General features: G+C 36.7%; 1 protein-coding gene and 1 long non-coding RNA gene across 2 annotated transcripts; one reads left to right on the top strand and one right to left on the bottom strand.

Moving 5' to 3' along the window:
* Positions 1-1623: 1623 nt before the first annotated feature.
* Positions 1624-20508, top strand: LOC126815758 (uncharacterized). Its single transcript, XM_050541671.1, has 10 exons — positions 1624-1756; positions 13547-13754; positions 14444-14544; positions 14823-15037; positions 15906-16071; positions 16804-16975; positions 18230-18327; positions 18942-19086; positions 19520-19768; positions 20384-20508. The coding sequence occupies exons 1-10, from the start codon at positions 1673-1675 to the stop codon at positions 20506-20508; spliced, it is 1563 nt and encodes a 520-aa protein (XP_050397628.1). The 5' UTR covers positions 1624-1672.
* LOC126815923 (uncharacterized) lies at positions 20346-27458 on the bottom strand. The gene is made up of 5 exons (XR_007678123.2): positions 27309-27458; positions 24409-24641; positions 23453-23672; positions 22518-22648; positions 20346-21820 (listed from the first exon to the last, which is right to left on the bottom strand). It is a non-coding gene; the product is annotated as an uncharacterized LOC126815923 (long non-coding RNA).
* Positions 27459-27986: the final 528 nt, after the last annotated feature.

Genomic DNA, 27986 nt, shown 5'->3' with positions numbered 1-27986 from the left:
GCGTGATATCAGTAATTCGGCTAACTACGTCAAATTTCTGAAGAAACGCGAGCACTGATCTGTCTTGGATCTTTGTGAAACGACCGGCGGAAGGATATATCACGTGATATTCAAAATGGTCGGCGAGTTTTACCAGAATATGACACATAGTCCGTGACTTGATAAACTGTCAATTAGAAACCGTGATCCAAACTGGTAGTACATCTGCACAGCAAAACCGAAGGGAAGAGTGGCGATTACAACTCTTGGTCTTGCCATTTGCATCATGTACTTACCAAGCAAACTTTATGTCCTTTTATTTTCCAGTAAACAGCTGATCATCCAAAAAATGCGGAGAGTGTCGGGAAGATAATCCAAATTTTGTCCCAAAAAACGTATCTGATTCGGATCCGGGTAGAAGTCATTTAGTATTTCGAGACGCTTGATATCAGTTTCGATCAGCTCTGCTGCAATTCTTATAATCCTGAACTTCTTAGAATCATCATCCAATATTGACGCATCATAAAAATCCTGAAGTATCTTGGCAGCAGTAGACCGAAACGTAACAATACCGGGGCGGCGATTTATATTTGATATCGAGATGCTATCACCTAAACATGACTCAAGTTTTTGCACATGTATTTTACTCTGTATGGTGTGGCAAAGCTAGTTTCATTTTGTGAGTATTGGTTTATTCAAAGTCGCTAGACGCCTAAATAGTCGAGACTAATAACAACTATATTTAGATATAGGTCACTGTAGCTATACATAGTGAAGGGCTGGATATTTGATAACTGTATGGATAGTATAATGTTGACAGACTCTTACGTTTTATAATACTATTGCTGTCTGCCATATATTAGGTGGTACATGAGGTCACTAATTCGTCTTTATTTTTCAATGTCGCGTCAAAATATCGAGCCCGTCAGCGGCGTCAGGTATATTGAAGTGCACCATTCTTTATTAAGGCGACTTGTTTTCATTATCCCGTTTAGTGCTGAGAAGTAGGACGCTAAACTTAATTTAATACATTCATTATTCAGACAACCTTAACAATTGTAATATATATAACACGATGTATATATGTGTAAACGCTCCACATTCCACATTCTCAGTTAACCAAGTTAATCTTTTAAATGAATAAACCTCTTGAGTCAAAAAAATAAAATTGTATACATATTGGATGTATTGGATATTGTATACATATATTTGTTTAGGAGAAAACATTGAAAATTGCACGCCTGTTGGTCAATCCAAATTTGCGATATAACCGTTTTTGAGTACGACTTTTAACACATTAAATGAAACTAAAACTAGTAAACATGCGGACTCACATTTAATCTTTTCAAATAAAATGTTTAATTTTTTTACACCTTACGTTTCGTACATTTTGTTGGTTTTTTTGCCCGAATGGTATACTATAAATCTTAAGAGATTGCTTCGAAACATATTTTAACAGACGAAAAGTTAAAACGGCAACCAAATAATCTGTCACTGATGCCATGTCATGTAACGGCCGAGTAAACATAACACTGCAGATCTACCCCTGAAATTTTTTTAAGCGACCCAGAATTTGTGTCTCAGCGAAACCATATCTATCGATCACGTGATACCCTTTTTTACTAGTAAAATAAAATATGAATGTCATGATGAGACGCTCGACTTCTATACGTGGACATTAAAATCAACAATAATGACGGATATAGAAATTCCCGTTGTTTCTCTTACGGAATTTATGTTTACTTGGTTTGATAAATTTCCAGATAATGTGGCACTGGTAAGTTGTATATCTCCTGAACAGCTTACGTCCATTCTACGGGATCTCGGCCCTCGGATTTGTATTTTATTATCTGGTAAGCAGTGCTAAAATATAGTCAATTATTAATTTGTAATTATGGCTGTTGACATGTCAAGGCGTGTTATTACATGTACCCGTATGGCTGACTTAAGGGTCAGGCGTTAGACCACCGACCTTCGCCCACATTCTAAACCTCGCCCACATTCCAGTTCAAGGACGGCAACCATAATTGATTACCTCTTAATGCAACTTAATTTTTTAAATTAATTTAAAACGTTTGCATCTGGTGTGTTCTTTTATGAACATTCTGATGGCGCCCCCGGTTTGTTTTACTTTAAAATGGGATATAAACAGTATTTTATCAAATCTCGTGTGTACTGATTTTTCTAGTATTATTGTTGATGGTAGCGTTTAAGATCATAGAGGGAGTGAGGAATGGGGTTTAACGTCCATTCGACACAAACTAGGTCATTTTTCATTTCGGGACTATTAAGACAATAGCCATTGACCACAATACTTAGTCTTTTTAAGAAATTGGCTAATCTTGTCTTTCCCTTACTATGAGCATATATCACTTTGATAAACCAAATACATTCATACTGTATTACATTGAACAAAGTCGATTTTTAAAGGGATATTCCGCATTTAATCGACAATACAATCCAACCAGTCTGAACTCTAAATTGGTGTCAAATAGAGAATATGCATGCACGAAAAATACATTCTTAAACAATTTCTTTTCGGACAAAAGAATATTAATTTTAAAAATAATTGATTTTAAAAGAATATATCAACCCTTAGCACTTGATAGTCTCGACTGATGTTAGTTTGATAGTGACACTTATAGGATGCAAAGATAGGAACAAATCGGACAAACTGTCAATAAATTAGTTGTCAATTTAGATGAGTTTACCGAATGCGCACGCATCATGCCTTACACCAGGTAGGTCAGTCAGTGGTTGGGTGTTCAGTAAATAGGAGAGCTTAAAGTAATGATGCGTGATTTGCATTTTTCGGAAAATATCAAATTTCTCACTGCATAATCCACGCTAATATACTAAACAGCAGCAAGCACCCCCCCCCCAAAAAAAAAAACAAAACAAAACAAAAACAAACCGTCAGTACAATTTCAAAATCAGAGAGGCACTTTAATCAAACCATTCTATAAAACGACTTACTAAATGGATCAAAGCAATTTTTTGTGAACAGTATGTTTACACATTAGGGATTAATTCATCACAATTTCAAGACATGACGAGAAGGTTTAGAATCTGTACACAGTCTATACATCAGTATCTGCTGTGTCCACCGCGAGTGTCAATAACAGCAGCGCAGCGTCTGTACATGGAGTGGACCAGACGATTGATGAACGCCATTGGCACCTGGAGCCACACTCGCAGAAAAGCCTGGAGCAATCCATCGGCTGTGTTTGGTCTCGGTTACGAGGTTATTAAGTCTCCTCTGAATCTCGTCCCAAAGATGTTCAATCGGGTTTAAGTCCGGACTAAAGGCTAGCCAGTGCATAACGTTGACACCGTTCTGCAGTAGAAAGTCCCGAGTAACTCGGGCGGTGTGGGAACGGGCGATGTCATGTTGGAAAACGTTGTTTCGATGACGTGCGAAATGTGGTACACTGAAAAAACCCTTGTGTTGGATCTCAACACAAGAACTTGTGTTAAAAATATTTAACACATGTTTGTGTTGTATTGCATTGCAATGACACAAGTTTGTGTTCTTTTCAATGTCTTAACACAAACTTGTGTACATTTATAAAATCTTATGTGGTTTTTTTTTCCATATAATTAATTACGTCGACATTAAAGATAACATTTATTATGTTCCTTTATCACATTATGTTTTTTATTTATTGAGAAAATCTGAATGGGATTGGGGAACTGGATTAGGGATCTGGCCTAGCCTATATGTAAAACCACTCTTCCTGAATTTGAATGTTGAGTAATTCACTTGATTTATTTTTTAATATTTCTAATTATCTAAAAGGATATATTAATTATTACAAACATTAAGTAGAAATCGCAATGTATGTATCGTGCGATGCATTTAATAGCTCTTTTAAAACAACGTATTTTATAACAGTATACTGATATAAGAGATCAAAGTTTTAGTCAATTATTATCTAAATATAAACTATTTATTTAATCAGATATAATAAAAGATTATTCTGATTCTACTCTTTGTTTATTTTCACATCTTGTCTAAGACAATATACAGAGACAGGTTATTACAATGTCTGCATTTGGAAGTGTCTGATTGATATCGCCCCAATAAATTTGACACATCAAAGACAATAACAATTGTGTTATATCTACGTTTTAAAAAAATGTTTGAATGGGCGTGGAAATAGTCGAGTTAATCTTTTTATTTGATTTAATTGGTTCATTAATCGAAATGGAAATTTATTCTTACCTGTAAATGACCAATTAAAATGAATTACTCTTAAAACAAAGAAAGAAATATTTATTGAAGTAATTTTGCGGTATTAAACCCTGTGGTACTGCAAATGTTAACTGTATTATTAAGCATTAGTATCGAAAAAAGTGATATTGTTGTGAAAAAAGTTTGTTCAGAAAATAAGAATATCAGGTTTGTGATTTTGGTATTTTTTAATACAATGTATTTATAACGCAAATTTTTCGTTTCGGTTAAAACAAAATATACGTCCATTTTAATTGGCCGAAGGATGTGTGACTAATAGAAATATGGCGGGCGGACAAACTGACCAAACAGTATATTTCGAGGTATTTGAGGTAAGCTAATTTAATATTATATCATAACTGCATGTGCATAATTGTGTTTCTGTTTGATTAAATATTCAAATAATCATTCTTAGGATACAACCTCGACACCAGTCCGCCCTGAATTGCAATGTTTGTTTTGTGTTCTGGGCGCCATTTTGAATATAATACAATCCAGCGATAGTGTAGTCTAATTCCTTTAAAAGGGAATCCGAATTTGTTAATTTTCTGCAATATCACTTCGGTGGAAGCGGACGTTAAATAAAGCTATTTCACGTACAAAGACCTACAATAAAATCCAGGTGAATTGGGAAAAATATTCATGTATTTTCTTGATGAAGAGTAGCTATTTCAATTTGTAAATGCCCAGTCATCTTAGACAAATAATAATTCCAACTTCAAATCAGTTGTATTTATTCAAATCATACCATGAAGAATTGTATTTTTCCACTTGCATAATAATAAAAACTTGACTTTTATTATTTTATTTCTTCAGGCCAAGAGCATGGAAAATTGGTGATTGCCTTGTATCACTGCTAACTATAAATCACAGGGAGCCTTGGGCAGAAATGATAATATGGTTCTCAGATATGTTACTGTGTACAGACTGAACAGAAAATATTTATACACTTGCTATTACAGTACTGGCCAAATTAATAGCAATTTTTTCTAAAAACGTTGCAGAAGTAACTCACTAAAATTGAAGTATGAATAAAATCATACACCGTGAATATATTGAACTGAATATTCTTACACATAACCATATTGACATCTACTTCACATTGCATGGTTGGTCGACGCAACGCCGTGTATAGATAAAGTTGCGACAACTGTGAAGCCAGGAATTTCATATGACGTCATGCAAACTTATTATCTATTTATATGACCTATTATATTGTTGGATGTCATAGATTTCAGCGAATAAGTGTATATAGGACATAAAACGTACATTTTTTAAACGAAAAGTATAGCTGAACATACTATTATTAGTATTATATAACAAGAAGCGCACATTATTGTTATATAACCTTATTCTATAAGAAAAATCAAAATAAAAGATACACTAGATAAAGGTACTATTAAACCAGGGGCGGATCTAGGAATTTTGAAAAGGGGGGGGGGCGCTGCAAAATGAAGGCATTGACCGCGGAGACGGAGCTTGCCGCTGAGGGGGGGGGGGGGGGGGTCCCAAGAAAAATTATCCGTCATTTCCTTGCATCTGTAGCCATTCCAAGAGCTATTTCCCAGACTGGTGTGTTTGAGTCGATGGTTCGAGTCATTTAGGATCCCTACAACGGGTTGGGAACGGACATATTTGAGTCTGAGAAAAGGCACTTTCAGCCGTAAAAAAGGGCACTGTTGAAAATTAGGGGGGGGGGGGGCGCCCCTCGCACCCCCCATTGAATCCGCCTCTGATTAAACATATTTAACTTGCATTCGCTTTTAAAGGAGCTAAATCGCTAATATTTGGGAACTAGAAATTGTCACAAATGGGTCGCACTAACCTTGATGTTGACAAATACGTAAGACGATATGAACATCAAGGTGATATATGCATATATGCAGCATAGATAATTAAAACTTCTATTCAAGTTAAACCAACTGTATCTATTTATGTCTTACGCTTAGCTGAATACATTTTATGATTTATTGTCATTAAAACATCTATTGGTGGTTAACAGTGTGTAACTAAAAACTAAAATTGGATCTTATTATTGCCAATGATATAATGTACCTTGAATTTTTTATCACGAAGTCTATCGCATCCAGATATTTAAAGCGCGTTTACAATATATTCATTTTTTTGTATCGTAAAATTCATCTTCATTTGACGAACTACACCCAAACTACAGTCAGTGTAAACACGGTTTGGAGACTGTATCTGAACTACAGGGTACATCGAACTACAGTGTACATCATGCTTAAGAGACACTATCTAATATCCAACAGGAAAAATGACGATTAATTTAATATCCGCCAATTGGTGTTGCTGCTATTTTGTATTTTCAAAATTTATCTTCAAATTCAGAGACATCGAAAACCATATAAAAGACATTGCAAAAGTCATATCTTATGTATCTTAAGAGATGCCCTTTTAGTCTACCAAATTTATGTTTTTTTTGTTAAATTGCCTTATACATGTATTACCAGATTCGGTAGCCCTTTTAAAAGAAATGCCCGCCACCACATGGAAAATACATTTCTTTAATTGATGTTTGTCAAATTCGATTTCCGCACATTTCGCGTACATAACCACGATATAATGGTCGAACATTACGTACATCAGATAAACTATTTTTAAAGCCCAAAACTGTTCAACTAGTCTCTTTTAGTTATCAAGCACCTGTTTTATGGGATAATCTACCATTTAGTTTAAGATGTTGTACATCTCTATATTCTTTTAAAAAACAACTTAAATCACATTTATTTAATGAGGCTTTTAACTGACTCTGTATACAATTGTTAACATGTCCATAATCTTGTTGTTTATTTATGATTACATTGTCACTTTGTAAAGTGCCCCTGAACATGTTTTATGAAAGGGCGCGCTATAAATATGCTGCAATGATAATAATAATAATAATAATAATATTACCAAATTTGGCGACCATTATGAAAGAAACGCCCGGCACCATATAACAAATACTTCTTTTTTTTAATTTGACGTTTGTCAAATTCGATTTTCGGCACATTTCGCTTTCATAACCACTCTGTGTTTGAGGAATTTAAAAAGAAATCATTTATAATCCAACGAGTAAATAGTAAAACACACTGATTACGAGATATCGATCTCAGAAAATTCCCCGATTTTGGGTATGATTTTGTTTGATATATTTATCACTGAACTAAACTGCATTGGTTTCTTTTGCATTTTTTTTTAGGGTAAAACGTTATATTATCCCTCAACGTCTAATACTGCAAAAAAAAAACAAATTTTGGTATGTAAACCTGTATGAAGCCATGACGTCATAGCTTTTATGGCGCCATAATTGGGACCCAAAATGGCGCCTGGAAATGAGTTGTCGTAACTTTCCCACAGTCTACTCACTCATGTGCTCATCGTTGTATACCAACTATCGTTGAAAAAATCAATTTACGTAGATTTTTGAACATTTTAAAAGCCGTAGTTCGATTCGGCGCCCAAGAAAAGATATAAATATACACCAAAAACATGGCAATCAATCAAGTTGAAGCGTTTTGGCGTAAAACATCTGTTTAGGCGAGATGACGTGTTTTTGGTGTACATGAGTAAGCAATAATGCTACCTGACTAAAATACCCCCCCCCCCTTGCATTCGCATGTAGTCATACATATGAGTCTCAAAATAATATAATATATTGTTAAATTATGCTCTTTTCAACTCCCCCGCCTCCGCCGCCGCCCCCTGCTCAATGAGTTATTTTACTTTTATTCTGCCATCTAAATAACTCTATACCCATGACTGGTGTACCAAGTTAAATCCACATCAAAACCCCATTTGTCGATAAGTGTATTTATAATAATCACTTGAACATCCTTGGAGAATTATATCTATTTAGTGAATATTAATACCAAAGAAAGAAAACAACTCTAAATTCTGAATATAAAGTCATCAAATTCTTTTACAGATCTTATTGTGGAAACCCAAAAGTTATATGTCACCATTGCCTTTTTAATCACATTTTTGTTTTTAATGTCAAATACCAAACCATCTCTAAAATTGTTTCATTATATAGAATGCAGTGTAATATAGAGGGATCATCAATAATTAATAGTAACATTCGATAATTATAAAAATGTATTATTGTAGGATGAAATCAACCTTTATTTTTAAACATTTAGTGAACATTTCGAATGTTAATGCCTCTTTTATATAAAATGGTTTTATTAATTAATCAATTTTTGTTTTACAAATTTTTAATTTTCTCCATTTTGTTTGATTTTTATGCTATATTTATTTTATCTATCTATAATTATTTTCCTGTGCTTTATCTATTAGTTCCCATTCATATACTGTAGAAAATTTTGAATTCCTAATCTGTTAAAGGGACTATTTTTTCTTAAAAGTATTTCAATTTAGTGCATTATTAATGTCTTTAGTGCTTGGTTTGGTTGATATTAAATTTAGATATATTTAAAATGTATGTTTTGGGACCATGGGGTAGGGATATTGTGAACATATATATTATATTCTCAGTTCTTTTTAAGGTTAATTGTAAAAGAAAATTAAATAGCTTTTTTTGAGGGGTGGGGGGATATTGTTATTATTGAACACAATTTTATTAGTATTGAAATTAACTTTGTTGATTAATATTCCAAATGTCTCGGTGCTTTATTTTTCAATTTAAATAGCTACTTTTTATTTAATAATTGGGAATGGGGGGGGGGGTATTTTTTCATTGTATAACACAATTTTATTAGTATTGGAATTAACTTTGTTTATTAACCTTCGAGATGTCTGTATTGGTATTAATTAGGCATTAATTTATTTTTTCATATCATTTATTGAATAAATAATAATTTAACAAACAAAATTATTATGTCATTTATCAATAATTACAGTTTAAACAGAACGAATGGAAGGGGTTGCATTCGAAAGGTTGCTATACTGGATATAAATTGGTAAAATACAACACAAGTTTTTGTTATACACAAGTTTGTACGAAACAACACGAGTTTCAAAAATTTCAACACAAGTTTCAGAAATTTCAACACAAGTTTCAGAAATTTCAACACAAACAAGTTTCAGAAATTTCAACACAAATAATGTGTAGATTTTCACACAAGTTTTGTGTTGTTTCAACATTTAACACAAGTTTTGTGTTGTTTCAACATTTAACACAAGTTTTGTGTTGTTTCAACATTTAACACAAGATTGTGTTGTTAAATAGAGACACCTAACTTGTGTTGAAAATAACACAAGTTTGTGTTGTTTCAACACAAGTTTTTTTTCAGTGTATGACGTGGGGTCTGAGAGCTTGAACGATGTAGCGCACTGCTGTGATTTCGCCTGCTCTCCCTGGACCAAGATTTTGGAACACCACAGGACCCACTCTCTGGTTCAGGCCGATTCCGCCCCAAACCATTATGCTTGGTCCTCCCCATGAGTCTTGTTCCATGACACATTGGTCAGAATAACGCGGACCACGTCGACGCCATATTCTGTTCCTGCCATCTGCAGTTGATACGCAATACCAACTCTCATCTGTGAACAGAACAGTTCTCCATTGCCTGTGTCGCCAGTTCTGGTGTCGATGGCTAGGGTAAGGATCGGTCCACGGTAAGGTCTACGGCAATGGATGTTCTCTCTGGTGAGACGTCGGCGCACTGTATCGGTACTGATGGGTCTTCCGTGTGTTCCCACTGTCTGACGTGCTGTCTCAGATGCCTGTGTGAAGGGATTCTGCACGTGCTGTCGCACAACGTGGCGTTCTTGTTGCCTTGTGGGACGATCATCCGTGGTGTTAGTGGCCCGAAAGCGTTGCCGAAGCCTGTAGATGGTCCGAAAATTTACCTGGAAGTGATTGGTAACGACTTGGACAGTGTGGCCAGCGTCGAGTCTTCCAAGCGCTTGGTTCCTCTGAGCTGTCATGAGTCGTATCATTCTGCTGACGTTGTAGTGTGAATGATTCAACCAGGTATGGGGGTGCATTTTATAGGGCTGGTCCCGGTGAACAGCACGTGCAGCATGAGTTACATGAAAAACATGGAGAACACATTACCATCTCAGGTTGCGTTTTTGAGAACATTCCCTGGATTCAATTCTGTTTAGTATACTTGATTATTTAATATTTAATTAAGAAATCAAAATGCCAACGCCAGATTAACTCCCGACTTGGTTCAGTCAGATTAAAAACAGGCCCGCCAATATGGTAAACGGAAAATAAAGATAGCGTGGGTTTCTTATGTAGGACACAGTATACGTCAATGGAATTTTTAATTCATCATATCTTCGTAAATACTCAACGGAATTGAGCCGTTTTTTCAACTGATATTTCTATTAGACTTTCAACTTTCACAATTATCTAGTTTGCAGGGGTCTTTAAGATTGTTTTAAATATGGTTTTTCAAAACTAATCACATTCATCTCCTTGGTGAGTGTGATAATGCATCTTTAAGTTATAAATGTATGCCTAGACCTATTCAATATTGTACTCTTGTGTGTATGTTAGTAGTGAATTATACTATATATTTAAAACTAGGTTATCATATATTGCTAGATATAAAAATAGGTCACACATGTTTGCACATGATATTGCCTAAAGTATGCTAAAAGAAATCTCCACTGGACTAAATCGTGTACTTTAAGAACAAAGTACAAAAAAAATTGTTGACTCACGTTGTCTAGAAAGAGCAAGCGCACGCTGGTCTATCTACGACACTCGTCATTTCCAAGAGCCAAATATGAGATCATTATTTGGGGCTACATTTCTAATAAAATTGTCGAAAGGCCACCAACATAATCATCCAGGCCAATGGTTTCAATACCTAATTAGGCACCATAATTGTCGTCTTTTTGTTCTTGGGAGCGATGCTCTTCGAAAAGAGGTCAATGTTTGCCAAGTCAAGTAACATCGATATGAAACTTGACATGCGTGAATGTTCCTTGAACAAATATACACCGATTGGTTTTGTAGGCCCATGAACTCCTCCAGTTGAATTATACTTTTATGAACAGAAAATATGCACTGCAGCACCATGCTTTTCTCTCGACCACCATCGACAAATTTAGAATAACTAAACCATCCTTTTAAATGCGAATGGATTTCAGCAAATTTAAAGGGACAGTTGAGCTGTTACAAATGTTTCTGGAAAATCGCTTGGCGTTTTATTAAAAATTAATACGCCGACTGTCGCATTAGGAGGGAAAATGCCCGTCACTGTAAATAAACAAACTGGCGCCGCTGTTGGTGTTCTCTTGTATCTGGGTTAAAATTAAAATTGCCGATTTCTTTATTTTCGTTGAAAATTGTACTTCCTTTTGGTAGAGCCGATTTTGAGATTGATTTTTTTAATTTTCGAAATGGTAAACTATTAATGTAACCAATATTAGTAAATACACAGACTATCATTTAACCTTTTAAAACAAACCAGTGGCTGCCAGGAAGGATACGCCCACATTTTCGAGAGATGGATAGAGAACAAGCTAAAAAAGGAAGTGATTTTTCCTACAATCAAGGGCCATAATTCAGAAAATTACAATTCGATATGCGCAAATATCGAAAGGAACCGAGATCTTTGGGTTATAAACTTACATTTCAAGTAAGTTACGGTCTGATAATTCAGGAAGTTACGGTCCGATATGCGCGAATATCGAAAGGAACAGAGGTCTTTGGGTTATAAACTTGCATTTCAGGTTTCATCAAAATCGGATAAAAATTGTGACCTCTATAGGGTCCACAACCTTGGTATACCATATTATTACGTTATCTGAGAACGAAGGGCGGCCATTTTGTATGTCAGTTTTGGGACGATTTTCACGAAATTCGAACTCAACCATCCATAGGGTGTAACGGTGATATAATAATACGTTTTTTTTAAATCGGATAAAAATTATGACCTCTATAGAGCCCACAAGTTAAAAACGCGATTTTTCGTACAATCAGGGGCCATAATTCAGGAAGTTACGGTCTAATATACGCGAATATCGAAAGGAACCGAGATCTTTGTGTTATAAACTTACATTTCAAGTTTCAACAAAATCGGATAAAAATTGTGACCTCTATAGGGTCCACAACCTTGATATACCATATTTTTTACGCTATTTGAGAACTAAGGGCGGCCATTTTGTCTGTCAATTTTGGGCCGATTTTCACGAAATTCGAATTCAGTCGTCCATAGGGTGTAACGGTGATATAATAATACGGTTTTTTAAACTAAGGGCGGCCATTTTGTCTGTCAGTTTTGGGCCGATTTTCACGAAATTCGAACTCAGTCGTCCTTAGGGTGTAACGGTGATATAATGTGGACGTATTATGCCGTCGCCCCTGTCCGTCCGTCCACAATTTGTTTGTGGACACTCTACAGGTCACAATTCTTATCCGATTTTGACGACACTTGAAATATAGGTTTATCTCCAAAAGATCTTGGCTGCTTTCGATATTGGCATGTATCGGATCGAAACTTCATGGATTATGGCCCCTGTTTGTACGAAAAATCACGTTTTTAGCTTGTGGGCCCTATAGAGGTCACAATTTTTATCCGATTTTGTTTAAACTTGAAATGTAAGTTTATAACCCAAAGATCTCGGTTCCTTTCGCTATTCGCGCATATCGGACTGTAACTTCCTGAATTATGGCTCCTGATTGTACGAAAAAGATTTTGGTTCAAAAAAGTTTGAACCAAATCGGATAAAAATTGTGGCCTCTACAGTGTTCACAAGCTAAAAACGTGATTTTTCGTACAATCAGGGGCCATAATTCATGAAGTTACAGTCCGATACATGCCAATATCGAAAGGAACCGAGATCTTAGGGTGATAAACCTATATTTCAAGTTTCATTGAAATCGGATAAAAATTGTGACCTGTAGACTGTTCACAAACAATTGTGGACGGACGGACGGACAGGGGCGACGACAATATACGTCCACATGAAAATGTGGGCGTATAAAAATTCATTGAAATAAATCACCAAACCAATCCAATTCAATATTTTAATCACCATCATAGAGCAAATAATAGATTACTACGAACGAAGAAAAAAGGTCAGGTACACTTGATTTAAAAACGGTCTTATCACGGGGAAGAAAGGAAACAAAGAGTGTTTTTTTTTTGATAATCCACAATCTAAAGTTGATTACCTGACCAATACTCTTAATCACCTGAACCGCCAGGTGCTTCTGAATTTCTTATAGATCTTTGACATAACCGTACTTTGTTTTCTAGAGTTCTGAACTATAATCGGTAAAATAGCCCATGGCATTTGGAATTCGATATAATAGTAGTCCATAGTGCCGCTGTTCGGGCAAAATATCCCTCATAGCATTTCATTTCGTTTGTTTTATTTCATTAGGATATTGTTCGTACATTCTAGGTTGATTTGGAAACAGGGAGAAGTCTGACATATAAAGAATTAAAATGTCTGATTATAAAAGCGTCGAATGGTTTACAATCTTTAGGAGTCAAAGAAGGAGATGCTGTTTGTGTGTGTTCACCTAATAATATTGATTATGCTGTGGTTTTCTTCGCACTGGTGTTGTTTGGTGCCACGGTGCAGGCAACTAATCCACAATATACAAAAGGTGAGTCAAAAAACTAAATATTCACGAAATCCTTGGACAACTGTCTTTGAGTGCTGTGCCGGTTAGGTTTTTTTCTGGTATTGAAATGCGTGTGAGTTAGTTGTTTTTTTACGCCCGCTTCCACCGAGATGATATCGTAGTCAGTCTGTTAAATTTATAGCGTTTTCTTCACATTGCCACCCGATAATCGAAACGATTTTGTTCATTGTCATCTAATTAACCACGTCAATACTGTGGTATGCTATTTACCACTTTGACACTGTGTTATCTAATTAAACACGGCGACACTGTGGTATCTAATTAACCACGGCCACACTGTTTTATCTAATTAACCACGTCGACACTGGGTTATCTAATTAAACACGGCGACACTGTGGTATCTAATTAACCACGGCGACACTGTGGTATCTAATTAACCACGGCGACACTGTGTCATCTAATTAACCATGGCGACACTGTGTTATCAAATTAAACACGGCGACACTGTGGTATCTAATTCATCACGGCGACATTGTGTTATCTAATTAACCATGGTGACACCCTGTTATCTAATTAACCATGGCGACACCGTGTTATCAAATTAAACACGGTGACACTGTGGTATCTAATTAAACACAATGACACTTTGGTGTGTCTGATATTATTCTTAAGTTGCAGTATTCGTTGGATTACATTTGAATTATTTACAGATGAGTTAATAAACCAGTTTAAACAGTGTAATACACAGTGGGTTATAACAGTACCCAGTCTCTTAAACACGATAAAAGAAAGTAGAATTAAATCTATTAAGGTGAGTTTCTTTTAATCATTGAATGGTACCGGTACAAACGCATCAAGTCCGATATTTGCAAGCAATTGCTGGGTTACTTTTTCTCCGAAACGTCACCATTATTGCGTACTGGATGCTTTATTTATCTAATTCCCGCCATCAGGAGATGGTAGCTATGGAATCGAGTAATCTCTCGCTGGCTGAATGTGCACATTCCTAAACGACCAACGAGTAAAATGTTAATTACGTCATCTGGTAATCGTAGTCAATGCTTTAATTGGCCTTTCTTTCTTTTCCAGGGGATTATTGTTATAGGCGGTGATTCAAAACTTGACAATTGCATTTCCCTGAACACAGTTATCTCCCTTGGAGAAGGCAAAAATCTAAAGAAAGCAACATTTGACCCGAAGAAGACTGTCGCTTGTTACATATTTTCCAGTGGAACAACTGGTTTACCTAAAGCTGTTATGTTATCACATTATAATATAGTCGCTAATATGGTACACGTCGTTAGGTTAGCATTTATTGTAGTTTGATTTGTACATAAGGCTAATGTTATTCAGTGCACATCAAACAGGGTACCACCGGTACCATATTCACCAACACTGGGCATGTTGATTATCAAATCTTCATCCAGCTCTTCCCTACAATATATACTCACTTCAACTCATAACAATGTCAGATGCACACTTCAACTCATAATAACTGATGCGTACTTCATTCTATCACAATTATCTGATACTCACTTCATTCCATTTCAATATTTGATACTCACTTTTTTCCATTTCAATATCTGATATTCACTTCATTCCATTACAATATATGATACCCACTTCATTCCATTTCAGTATCTGATATTCACTTCATTCCATTACAATATCTGATACTCACTTCATTCCATTTCATTATCTTACTCACTTCATTCCATTACAATACCGCTTAAGTTAACCATCTAATTTCAAGCTGAGGAGGCCATACCATCCAAAGTTGATCATGTCAAACCACATCACTTCCGGTTGACGAGACCATTATAATTTAGAAAATATAAAATCCAATATGCTCAATTCCGACTCACAAAACTAAACAATTATAAAATAAAAGCCAAATCACATCTCTCCATTAAGAAATGGTATTATTTATAGGCAGGCGATTATCGCATGGCCATTGATTGGTTGATAGGTCCTGTTGTTTGGGCCAAGCTTATGTTAGGCCCATTATTGGGCATTTAATTTGAATAATGCAAGAAATTAACGAATATCTCTTCTCCTATTACCGTCTTACCATTGTCATAATTTCATCCCTTTAAGTGAGCTCACCTGCGCCTCTAAGGTTATGTATTTGTGACATCTTGTAAGATACAAAATGTAACCATTTTATTGCAGCTTTCTGAGTTTAGAACCAGGTGATGATTGCCTAGTATTTCTGCCATTTTATCATATGTTTGGTTTAATCTCCATCTTGTGTTGTTCTTTGATGTTTGGTGTGAAACTGGTTATTATGTCCAATTTTCAACTTGTGCCTTATTTCGAAGCCATTCAAAAATATAAGGTATAAATATTAATATTTGTGACTGTCGTTTGTTGGTCTGTCTGTTCAGGGTTGGTGGCTATACTAGGGCTGAGATTTGGTGTATAGGGGTAGATCGGACCGGGGAGTAACATAGGCCTGGTTTTGATGGACTACAACTTCTAGTTTCAGAGTTATGTTGCGTATTGCACCCTCCCCACCCCCTGGCGAATCAAGCCCCTAGCGATTGAGCCCGGGTCAATTGGGTCATGGACGAATTTAAGCCCCGAACAAATTTGGGCTCCGGATATCCTGCATGTCGCTGTCGATTCATAATTAATATATATGGACAGCACCTGTTAATTACATAGTCACAGCAACGCTTTTCTTTAGGTGGTTTCAGTTGATATGTTATTATTTACATTAGTGAAAGAGGGGTGGGGGTCTAAAGCGTGAACTTTAGATCACAACCTCTGTGATTGTGTCACGTAGCGTGGTTTCGATCAAAACGCCTGTACGTAAGGAGTGTGGCCGCCTGGTCATCCTCGTGGGTTTACACCTGGTTAAAATATAGCTCAGTAATAAACTGTGCCAAATATCGTGAATTCGATCCCAGAGAAAGGTCGTCTGCCTAACCTCGTGATTTAGTCTGTGTTTTTGAATTGGAATGATCTTAATCACAAATGTCTTTCAAAATGTTTAACTATGTACTGCTGAGTGATAACAGCAATTGATCATTTTATTTTATTTTATATATTTATTTGTTTGTTTTAGATCAAAGTCATACATGTTGTACCGCCAATAATGGTGCTACTAGCTAAGTCACCAGAAGTTAAAAATTATGACCTCACATGTGTTAGAAGGGTGTTATGTGGAGCTGCTCCTTTAAGTAAAGATATAGAGTTGAAGGTCAGAGATATATTACAGATTGACTTCATAACTCAAGGTAATATTCGTTGTTATAGATAAAAGATAACTTACAGGGAGAAAAGCGAGATCTTTGTCGATGGATATGATTAGACATCTGAATGTGTTAAAATGTGAAGTTATATCAAAATTTTGGGACAAATTTGTTATTCCATCGCTGAGATGGTTCTGGTTTATGGAATCATGTTTTGGAACTTTTGTAGTAAAAAAAATTAAAGATGTCTCAGTAAATTTTTATATCCATATATAATACTATATGGGTTATTTTAGTTGTATGAAAGGTGCTCTGTTTAATATATTGAAGTGGTTAAACAAATCGGTGACAACGAGAAATAGGCTAAGTAGGTATTTTGCAAGATTCAACTGTCTTAGACTAACTTACCGACAGTCCCTGCCATCATCAATTGCCGAAAGTAGGGTAATCTTGTGCACAGATTAGTCCAATTAAACAGAATAATATTGACGTAAAACGTTGCCCATACGAAACACTTACCCAAAAATGGTAATTGCCCCGCCCTAATAACTGGCATATCTATGCTTTCTATATAAGAAATAGCGAGGTTAAATTTGCTTCAGACATCATTTAGTATTCTCGGAAGGACGTTCCCACAGCCTCCTCGCCTGAGAAGCTGGGATGCAGACATCATAGAGCATTCCGAGAAGGGAAAATCATAGCCTCCTCAGCTTAAAGGCTAGGGGGAAGACATCATTTCAGAGACCCTAGGAAGGACATCATGTAGAAATATCAAGTCGTTAGGTCTGAGTTATAAAGGATGTTAAACTCAGACCATAAATATTATAATAACTCCTAAAGTTCTATCATAGATGCAGTAGTTTGCTGTATTGTAACCTTGGTATTATGGATGTTGTATTCGATATATAAACTTAGTTTTAAACCCACAAAGTGTTCCAGAGTCAGTTAATTCATCATTCCTTATGTGTTGTCTAGACACAGGATAGTGTCACATCTAATTCCTTATTTGCAGTCCATGACCAGGATATCCACCTCTGTCACCACGACCCTTTTGTTCGGTACCGCGACACAGGATAGTGTCACAGTATTCTCTGTTTATTGCCGTGGCGAAGGATACTCACGACGTAACAACACTGTAGTGTCACACATATTCATAATGTTAAATGAACAAAATAACGTTGCCATATGTAACCTTTAAGACTGCTGTTAAAATAACTATGATTTAAACCGAGAAATCTTATTATGTTTAAAATATCTAATAACCACATTGTTATTAAATATATACGTTTTTTATTAAAGGCTATGGTTTGTCCGAATGTTTAAACACCCATCTAAATACACCAACACATCACAAAGAAGGTTCTGTTGGCAGGAATTATGCTGGCATAAAATCAAAGGTATTAATCATGTCATACACCAAATAGCACCATCTCCGGTGTTTTTGGCATTTGCTTCTATCGCTCCAGCTGAAATTGTCTGCCAGTGGTTATAGGGAGGTTAACAATTGGTTGAAAGGGGAAATGATCTTCACTACGCGTTTGACCTATCTAAGTGAAACTCCGTTGTATTCGGTTGGTCATTTTAATATATAACATCTCAAACACCATTATAACACCAACAACGGCCGTGCTTAAATAGCCAATCAAACGTCTTATTGAAACGAGCTAAGACTTTCGCGGTAATTTCTAATGAACGCGTCGTATGCATGGGAGTATGCAGAATACATTGTTAACTTTTGGATCGAGACAATAATACCCAGGAGTCATTCCGTGAAGTGCATGCGCGAACTGCCAGACAATGAATTATTATACACAATGTTTGCTATTTTGTCTGGACTAGTAATGGTTGCTGTCAAAGCGGGAAAATTTTTGACTGAGTGTTCAAACGGGGACTAGCTATACACAAGTCTTCAAATTATAGAGGTTTTGGAGATCTCCGTCGTTGTCGAGTCTGCCTTTTTCTGTATTGCCTTTTGAATTAAAATAAGTTACCATTATTTCATTTTCTGTAGATCATTCATCCAAATACTGGTAAAACTCTTGGTGTAAACGAAGATGGCGAAGTTTGTATCAAAGGACCACAAGTCATGATGGGTTATTTGAACCAACCGGAAACAACGGCGGCGATGATTGGCTCGGACGGATGGGTTAGAACTGGTCAGAATCACGTACATCTGATAGTCAAAGATAGCCTTTATAGTTAACGTTGTTGTTGTAAATATGGGTGATGTCGCAGACAAAGCTAACCCCTTTTTATTCACTCACTATATGAAATAAGGAGTTAAAAGTCCACGAGGAACAATTCTAGAATTCCAAGGTGGAAAAGAATCAAGATTCGAATTCTTGACAATCAAATACATCCCGATATTGTTGTAATTTACAGCATATGCCTGTGTGCTCTATAGAAAACGTGTACTTTGTCTAGGAATTCCATAGCCTAACATAATAAAATGCGCGTTATTGACGGATTTGCCTAACTGTTCAGAAATAGTTTGTATGTGAATAAAGATGGGCTCTGCCGATTATATTAAGTAGCACACGAAGAACTGCTGATTGACTTTGTCTGGCAAGCTAATTTTGTATTTTACAGGTGATGTAGGTCATCTAGACGAAGATGGTTTTCTGTATATAGTTGACAGATTTAAGGAACTGATTAAATATAAAGGTCATCAGGTTGCGCCAGCAGAATTAGAGGCTTTACTACTAAAACACCCCGATATTGCCGACGTAGGCGTTATTGGTGTACCCGATGACGAGGCTGGAGAACTCCCTAAAGCCTTTGTGGTTTTGAAAAACAATTCAAAAATAACAGCTAAAGATATTCAAAATTATGTTCAAGGTACAGTTTTTTTTATAGTTTTATGAAACACATGAATGCATATCGCGAAAATGTGAAGATATTACGGCATATCGCTATACTTAGACTGCATTAGACTTTGTCGAACAATAGGGTGAACACCAGTTTTGAAATATTTAAGACATTTTAGGTTTACAGCATTCGGGTTGTCTTCCGTAAATAAAACACCAAATTAATGAAGTTAAGGTATCACATGTATGTCATAATACCCTGAAGAGCCGTGGTGGCTCACTGAGTAAGTCACTGGCTCACTTACCAGGGGTTCTATCTTGTCAGTGGTGCAGTAAGGGGGACCTAAAAGGACAGCGTCTGATTGTTCGAATTATCTGGAAACTAGAGGCCCCGTGTACACGTTTGCGAAAAACAACCCTTGGCAGTTAAAATTCGATAAAAGAGGAGACCTAGCCACGTGTCAAGCCAAATGTCGCCTATAGCACACTGTGTATGTCTTCCGTATCCCAGTCCGTGTAGAAAAGTAAGATATGAAACCCTATTTCATTTCATAATACCTTGACACTTTGAATATGATAAATATCATATACTATCTCACACACCTTGATTTAAAGAAACACTTTTATTTATATCTTTCTATTCCAGAATGTACTGCTCCTCACAAGAGACTTAGAGGTGGTGTTGAGTTCCTGGAGGAAATTCCTAAAAGTGCTAGTGGAAAGATTTTAAGACGTGTTTTAAAGAAAAGAACATTAAATAGCAAATTATAATCTAATAAATTTAGCAATATTCAAAAGTAAAATACACTGTACATTCATTAAGGTAACCTGTGCTTCGTGATGTTTTTAACATCGTCAAGATCGATTGTCCAGTTAGATTTCATCCCCTGATGAACTTTTATTTGAATTAAAGATATATTCCCTTGTCAGTTGAACATAATCATGTTATCTCAACGATCGAATAAATTGGTTTATTTCTATATTAAGACAGTTTTAGGGGTGACGAAAAATAATTATAGTCCCCAGATTGGATCTGCTGTTGATTTCGTTGTGCGTGCATAACTCTTAGGTTGTCCATTCATCGAATGTCTGGTACGTTAAATTCAAATAGATTGTTATAAAGCTTGCCGTGAACTATTCAGAAAAAATATGATTTGGGGTAAAATGTTTTCCAGTCGGTGTCGAAGATTCATTTCATACCGATGCGGATGCAACATGGAAAGCTCCTTCTCAAAATTATCAAAGTATACTTAATGTCTTCGACTAGAAAACGTCGATGTAAGATATGGCAAACTAGCTTCGTGTATGCTTATAAAAATCACTGTTCAATATCACGTTTCGATTCACATAATTTCACCCTGCCTCGAAAACGAGAGCTTGGTCCTCAATGGAAACAATGATAAAACGATGTCGACCCACCTACATAAACCAAGGAACACATTTTTATTCAGAATTAACATAAATCGTTTGAATGGCAGTTAAAAAAAACCCAAATACACCAGCTGGCTGTAAGAACAGTTTAGTGTTTATTGTTTTTATTAGAGAGATCCTGTGTAGACTGAAGACGGACAGACACCATGCAGTGTGCTATGGAACTGGCCAGACCCTCTATCCAGCACAGCTGACAAGAGTAAAAGGCGCTGAAACAGTATTGTCTTCCTTATCCCAGTCCGTGTAGAAAAGTAAGACATGAAACCCTATTTCATTTCATAATACCTTGACACTTTGAATATGGTAAATATCACATACTATCTCACACACCTTGATTTAAAGAAACACTTTTATTTATATCTTTATAATCCAGAATGCACTGCTCCTCACAAGAGACTTAGAGGTGGTGTTGAGTTCCTGGAGGAAATACCTAAGAGTGCTAGTGGAAAGATTCTAAGACGCATTTTAAAGAAATGAAATGAAATGAAATGGGGTTTAACGGCATACAACCACCCACCCAAACACTCTCTACTACCAGGGGCTTGTGTTCTTACACTACATTACTATATGACGTAATAGATCGAATCAAATCTAATAATGGCTGACGAATTGATGTTTTGAGATGTTCACATTGGGCAACTCTTCCAGCTACCTACAAAATATAAAAAAAATATTCTGATATATCCTTCACTCACGCCATTTACTGTTATTACAGTGAATGAGTTGAAGAAATTATTTCAAACTTATAACAAGGGTCTACAGCTGGAGATAGAGAGAAAAAGAATGGTTTAATGTCCATTTCAGGACTAACATTGTACATTTGTATTTGAATAATTCACTTGCGTGTTAAGGTATTTAGTAGTCAGAGGACGCAGAGAAAACCAACGAGGCTAGACCAGCGACCCCACAACTCTTCACGTACAAGCTTGCATGGTGTCAAAACCCCGCCACTTTACTCAATGACAGACATTATCATTTAATAAAGCTCACACGTTAGACCACTCGGCCACCGGTGGACAGATTAAAGTTTTTTTTTAATAGGGCGAAGGTTGTACCAGGTTTTCTAAATGCATCGTATGTCATTGGTAACTATGTGAACTCCTCAGATGATAAGTGGGATTGGTAAGTATATCCTGCGTCGAAGCCAATGGGTAGAGAAGCTACTTCCCCCCTCCCCTCCGGCCGCCAGTTCTCAAAAAAATTCGACAGTACCCCAAAATGTTATCGCCAAAATCAATTTTAATCGCCACTTCGATATTTTTATCGCAGATTGCGACTTTGGCGACCGATAGCGTGAGTATCCCACTAATCTGATTTTTCCAAATAAATGCAAATTGTAAATTACGTACTTGACATTGACAGATGTATGATCTTGATTGGTCAAGCGGGTCTGTTATGGTTGATGGTTGGTTCACGGGAATAGGGGCGTGTCTTTGACTTTTTTGCGAGAATAAATGTGCAGGTACCTCACAGTTAGGACCTGGAAGAATAAAATCAAATATACATTTTGGTACATCTTGCTTAAAATCACTAGACTGCTTTCTAAAATGAAACTGTCGATTAAGGAATCGGTCTACAGCAAAGAGTTGAGATACAACAGTTGTCGACAGTTTAAGGAAAAAAGGGTGAAAAAGAGAAACTAAAATAAGTAAAGACCAATGGAATTGACTCATTCGGAAATCATCGGCAAACTGCTGTACGTGATCCAAAATAAGTATTGTATTATTGTTTGTCGTTTACTGTAATGATTCACCTGATAAAGACAATTGCCATATTACGGTGTGGACATTTGAGAAACTTGAAGCAAATCAGACACAGAAACTGACAGTTTTGTATTCCTTTGAACATTTCTACCAAAATATGTAATATCCACGGGTGTACGCATCATAATACTTTGTCGTAGTGGTCAAGCCCTGAATTTTTTGAGGCCGAAAATTATATAATGAAATGGGGTTTAACGTCCTAGTTTTCTGCTCCATCCATCCGGGCTAATGAAGGTGGGCTATGGGATTAAGTTTTACATCCAGCTCTATCGCCCCGCCACTTCATTTATAAAAAGTCATCTCGAATATAAACTTAACATTTCAAATCAGTTTTGGGAATTCATATGTTTTGGACATTAATACAAATAGCACAGGATAAAATAATTATCAAAGTTGAAAGGCGCCTTTAAAATTGTTGTCCAAATGTTTACATTTTAGCGTCGGTAATTGCATACTGTGCGTTTATGCCTAGACAACCCCACCCACCTTCCTGCTAATACATCACTGCTTCCATTTCTTACCATTTTGACAAACTGGACAGCAGATCCCCTCTACTTGAACACTGTCGACACATTTCGGTTGACAAACCTCAACTCTACAAGATGGAATACGTTGACCAGCCATACATGGACATTTTGTACATGGTCTCTCAATAGATCTAGGATAATAACTGCCAACTTCATATACACGTCCATGTTTTAAACAACCAAGTTGTTCACAACAACATCCATCAGCTGACCACTGAAATAGATAAATAACATTCATGAAATAAAGAACTCCAGTCATACACATCCTGGGTAATCCTCGCAAGTGTCAACTGTTCTGCACGATCTGGGATACTGAAGACTGAAAGTCACCATGCAGTTTCCTATGAAACATCGGTTTTACGTCCTATGCATTCTTCCTTGACAGACCCTTCAACCATATGTTAGTCCCAAAATCACCTAGTCTGTTTCGGGTGGAGGTTAAACCCCATTTCACTCTCTCTCTCTCTCATCCTGCACATATGACAAGAGGAAACATTATCGGCCTAAACTGTTTACAATTTTAAAACAACATTCGTATATGCTAATTAAATGTTTATTTTCTTTCAAAATATGAGAGAGAGACAGAGAGAAGAGGCACTGTTCCTTGCCAGACCCTCTGTCCATCACAACTGACAAGAGTAAACGACGCTGAAACATTATCGGCTAGAACCATAACGGGAATTTTACAATTTTCAAAGAACATTCGTAAACGCTCATTAAATGTTTATGTTTTCTGAGAGGGAGAGAGAGAATCCACGGGGTGGGGAATGCGACCTCCTTGACGCGTACACCCTTGGGATCGAAACCACGCCACTTGACTCAGGGACAGACCTCACCATCTTAAGCGCACGTGTTAGACTGTTCGATCAATAAACAATACTTAGGAAATGTTAGTTTTAGGGTGATAATTCTTTCTGTTATACACACCAGAAAATGGTAGGCCTACTTACTCTTGCACAGATCTGTTCGTGTGAAGGATGATATGGTATAGAACAGGTTGGTCCGTCACAATTACTGCCAACACCTAAAACACACGTACAATTTCTACACCTCTCTCTCCAGTTAAAACCTGGTTGTACCATCATATCCGGCCATATTGCACATGACGTCACAACTTTACATTGTACGATACTCATACATGTGGCAATAATTAAAATATGTAACAACATCCTGCTTTTATAATCTGTAAATATAGAAGTTTTAATTAAAGGGGAATAAGTCTTGATTTTATTGGACCAGTGTGTTAAATCGCGTTTAAGCGATATGTTATTTAGATAAGTGATACAGCAATCGCGATTAATCGTCTTTTTGGCATATTCCTGAAGCAATGAACCGAGAAATCCCTCTCTGGTCATTACTGGATTGGCTTCTGATACTTGAGCTTTTGAGAGAGTGTGTCTATTTTACCCGTTCAATCAAGTTTATCCCATCAACGTGACAGCCATTCGTTTAATCTGGGGTCTTCCCTAAAACTTTGGACATGGATTTAAGGTATTAAAGAACGCTGAAAGTATTGTTCGTCTCCAAACAGTATTGTTTACATTATAATCGTTTTGATAGCCTCGTTTGTCACGCAATTAGTTTTTCTGCAATATTCTGCTATGCACTGGTTATTTAGCGTAATAAAATTGTGAATCATGAGGTAACATTATGTAAACATATTTGGTCCAATTTGGAGCTCTGTTTAAAGCGTAATGATATTCTTACGCAGTTAGCGGTTGGATGTTAATCGGACTATTGGCCAGTCATAATTTGGAACAGAAATGTGCTTCCATTACAGCAGTGGTAAGTGGGATTAGCTCTAATCAAACGAAGCATTGCGAGGAGTATGACATTTTAGTGGAATAGGCGAAGACCAGTCGGCTTTAGCTCCGTTTTTAATACTCGCACATAAAATGTATTGGTTGCCTGTCCTATTGAAAGGGGGAATCCTATTCACCAAACTAATTGATCGAACGATTTAGCTGTTGTTAGCATATGTTTGATTACCAGGCTACCTGGATTTATTTCATTGTTTAAAGAAAACATAGTGGTCATGCCTTGTTTTTATTCAGTACAACAAATAACATACCAGCTATTTAATTTTTAGTACAACAAATAACCTACTGCAGCACTAACTAGACCATTTAGGTACTAATTATATTTTATTCCAATAACTGTGCGTGGATATCAGAGAACCCACCGAAAACCTTACAATACATAAACCGGAGACCATACTCACTGTCACACATTAGCGTGGGACCAAACCCACATCTTGCATATATAACATTCAAAACGTCAGACCATCCAGCCACCCAACCAAGAATAGGGTCAATTGCTTTTTTGCACAGTTGAAAGTAAACGTATGTCTTGTCGTTCAGATTGCACGAGAATCTCATACTTCCTACCTGGAATTTGGATTTCGAAGAACAGTAAGCGAAATGGGGTTTAGCGTACGACACGTCCTACTGTTTTGCTCCTAAACTGGGCTAATGAAGACGGGCATACGCCAAACAGTGTGCTATGAGGGCAGTGGCGTTACGGCCTACTCTTATATCGAATTCCAACTGCCAAGGGATCTTTTACGTGCACACCAATATGTACACGGGACCTCGGTTTTTCGTCCCATCCGAACGACTAGACAGCTGTCCTTATCAGGCTCTCCGTCCTGCATCAATGGCAAGGGGAAACCACGCCGGAAAATCTTGTTGAACTTTCTCGGCCAATGCCGGGATCGAACGCCCGACCTCCAGACTAGCGAGCCAGCGTCATACCTACTTAGCCACCGTGATCCCCCCTTGAAAATGTGAAGATATACAATATAATACTGAAGCTAAAATAATAATAATAATAAAAAAAACAAAGCCACGACATTTTGTTTACAGAAACAGGAAACGTCCAGCATGTACAAGAACGTCAACTTTATTATCATAATTTCTTGTTTTGAAATGCCGTTTGTCACTGTCATGTCACTTCGTGAGTCAACATACTGCATTAAAATTCAATGTTATGACTATATATCATACAACTGGCAGTTTTACATCTATATCGGTGGTCATTGGAAATTTCACGTTGAGCACAGTTGAGTTGACTTGGCATTCAGTAAATGTACAGTTACCCTTGCGTAGGGCGACTCCTTGATGACGCACTACGCAACATGTACGTCAGATGACGCAACTGTATCCTCACCCTGGCGTCAACCCTTATGGCTTTGCGTCGCAGCAAATGGATTTTGACCGACAGCTGTCGCAAAAGGCTACACAAACCCGACTCAAGTACTGCGGTAACGCATGCGTCACATCTCCCAAATTCCGTTAAACATATAAATATAAATATTATATATTTCTATGGCGTTACTCTTTGCGTCACTTTTGTGGTACGGTAACGCTGATTTTGGCTAAATTTTGAACATTTTAAAACAACGACACAGCTTTTGCGACACGCCGCGGTATCTTTACGTCACCCAACTCCCGACACATGCCTTGTGTTACCTTAGTCTCATACAGCTCTTCCACATAACCTCTGTATATATGTTCTTTAAATCTAATGTTTGTACCTTCTTTAAAGATATTTTGTATATAACATACCTCAATTTATTACACCTTTGTATCTATGGAAAGAGCTGATATAGACTTCAAGCCTGTTGCTCAATCCCATACGTTTTTGAATAAAATATTGTTTAAATCAAATCATACAGCACACACTGACCCACGCAAATACCTACGGTGGTTAGCTCAAAGTGTTACGGAAAATAGTATCGCACTCGTGTGAGGCATACTGTAGTCATAAAGATATCTATAGACTGAAGGTACGGTTAATTCAGTTCAGTTTCTTAAAAGTCGTCAGAAATATTGATCTGGAGAAGCCTTACCTTTTAGAAAATGGATAGTAGTTTAGTAGTTGTTCCTCTATCTGTGTAATCCAGGCGAGCTCCGCTGATATATTATATTAACCTGACAATCCAGGTTATTCTAGCCACTCAAATACTGACAGACGACAAAATCATAAAAATTCACCTTAAAGTAATGATTTGTCAAATATACATGTGTGACGTCAAAATGTAAAAACAATATAATTAAGCGTCATACTTTGACCTTTGACATAGGAAGGATTAATCCATTACTCTAAGGGCAACATACATACGACCATATTCGAAATGTTTGAACGAATTTTAATTTTTATAATTTAAAGGAAGCTGTTTATGTTTTAACGAATTTTATTTTGATAATTTAAAGATGTTACAGATCTTTGAAGAAAAACTAAATTACTGTTCTAAAACCTTAAGTTTAAAACGGCCAATCGAAACCTAAACTTTCGGACGTTCACGTTTTGAGTAAAGTATGAAACTTTGCACATAGGTACTATGACACCTAAGGCAGGGGCGTGCTGGCCTCGAAGAGGCACGGGAGAACGGACCCTGAAGGGGCCCGTCGGTCGCCAAAGGCGACCCGCGCGGCGCTGGTAGGGGGGTCTTTGGGGGTTGTCCCCCCTGAAAATTTTTGAAATTTGACAACGGGAAACGCGTTTTGCAAGCACTTCTGGGAGAAAT

This window comes from Patella vulgata, chromosome 1 (genome assembly GCF_932274485.2).
Source record: "Patella vulgata chromosome 1, xgPatVulg1.2, whole genome shotgun sequence".
NCBI classification, from domain to species: Eukaryota; Metazoa; Mollusca; class Gastropoda; family Patellidae; genus Patella; species Patella vulgata.
Note: the sequence above shows the minus strand (reverse complement) of the source record. Positions and strands in the feature narration are given on the sequence as shown.

Bases quoted from the DNA above. Each gene is read 5' to 3' on its own strand.
- LOC126815758 (XM_050541671.1), top strand. From the start codon at position 1,673: ATGACGGATATAGAAATTCCCGTTGTTTCTCTTACGGAATTTATGTTT. The intron at 1,757-13,546 runs GTAAGTTGTATA...CGTACATTCTAG, and splicing joins TTCCAGATAATGTGGCACTG to GTTGATTTGGAAACAGGGAG. The intron at 14,545-14,822 runs GTGAGTTTCTTT...TTTCTTTTCCAG, and splicing joins GTAGAATTAAATCTATTAAG to GGGATTATTGTTATAGGCGG.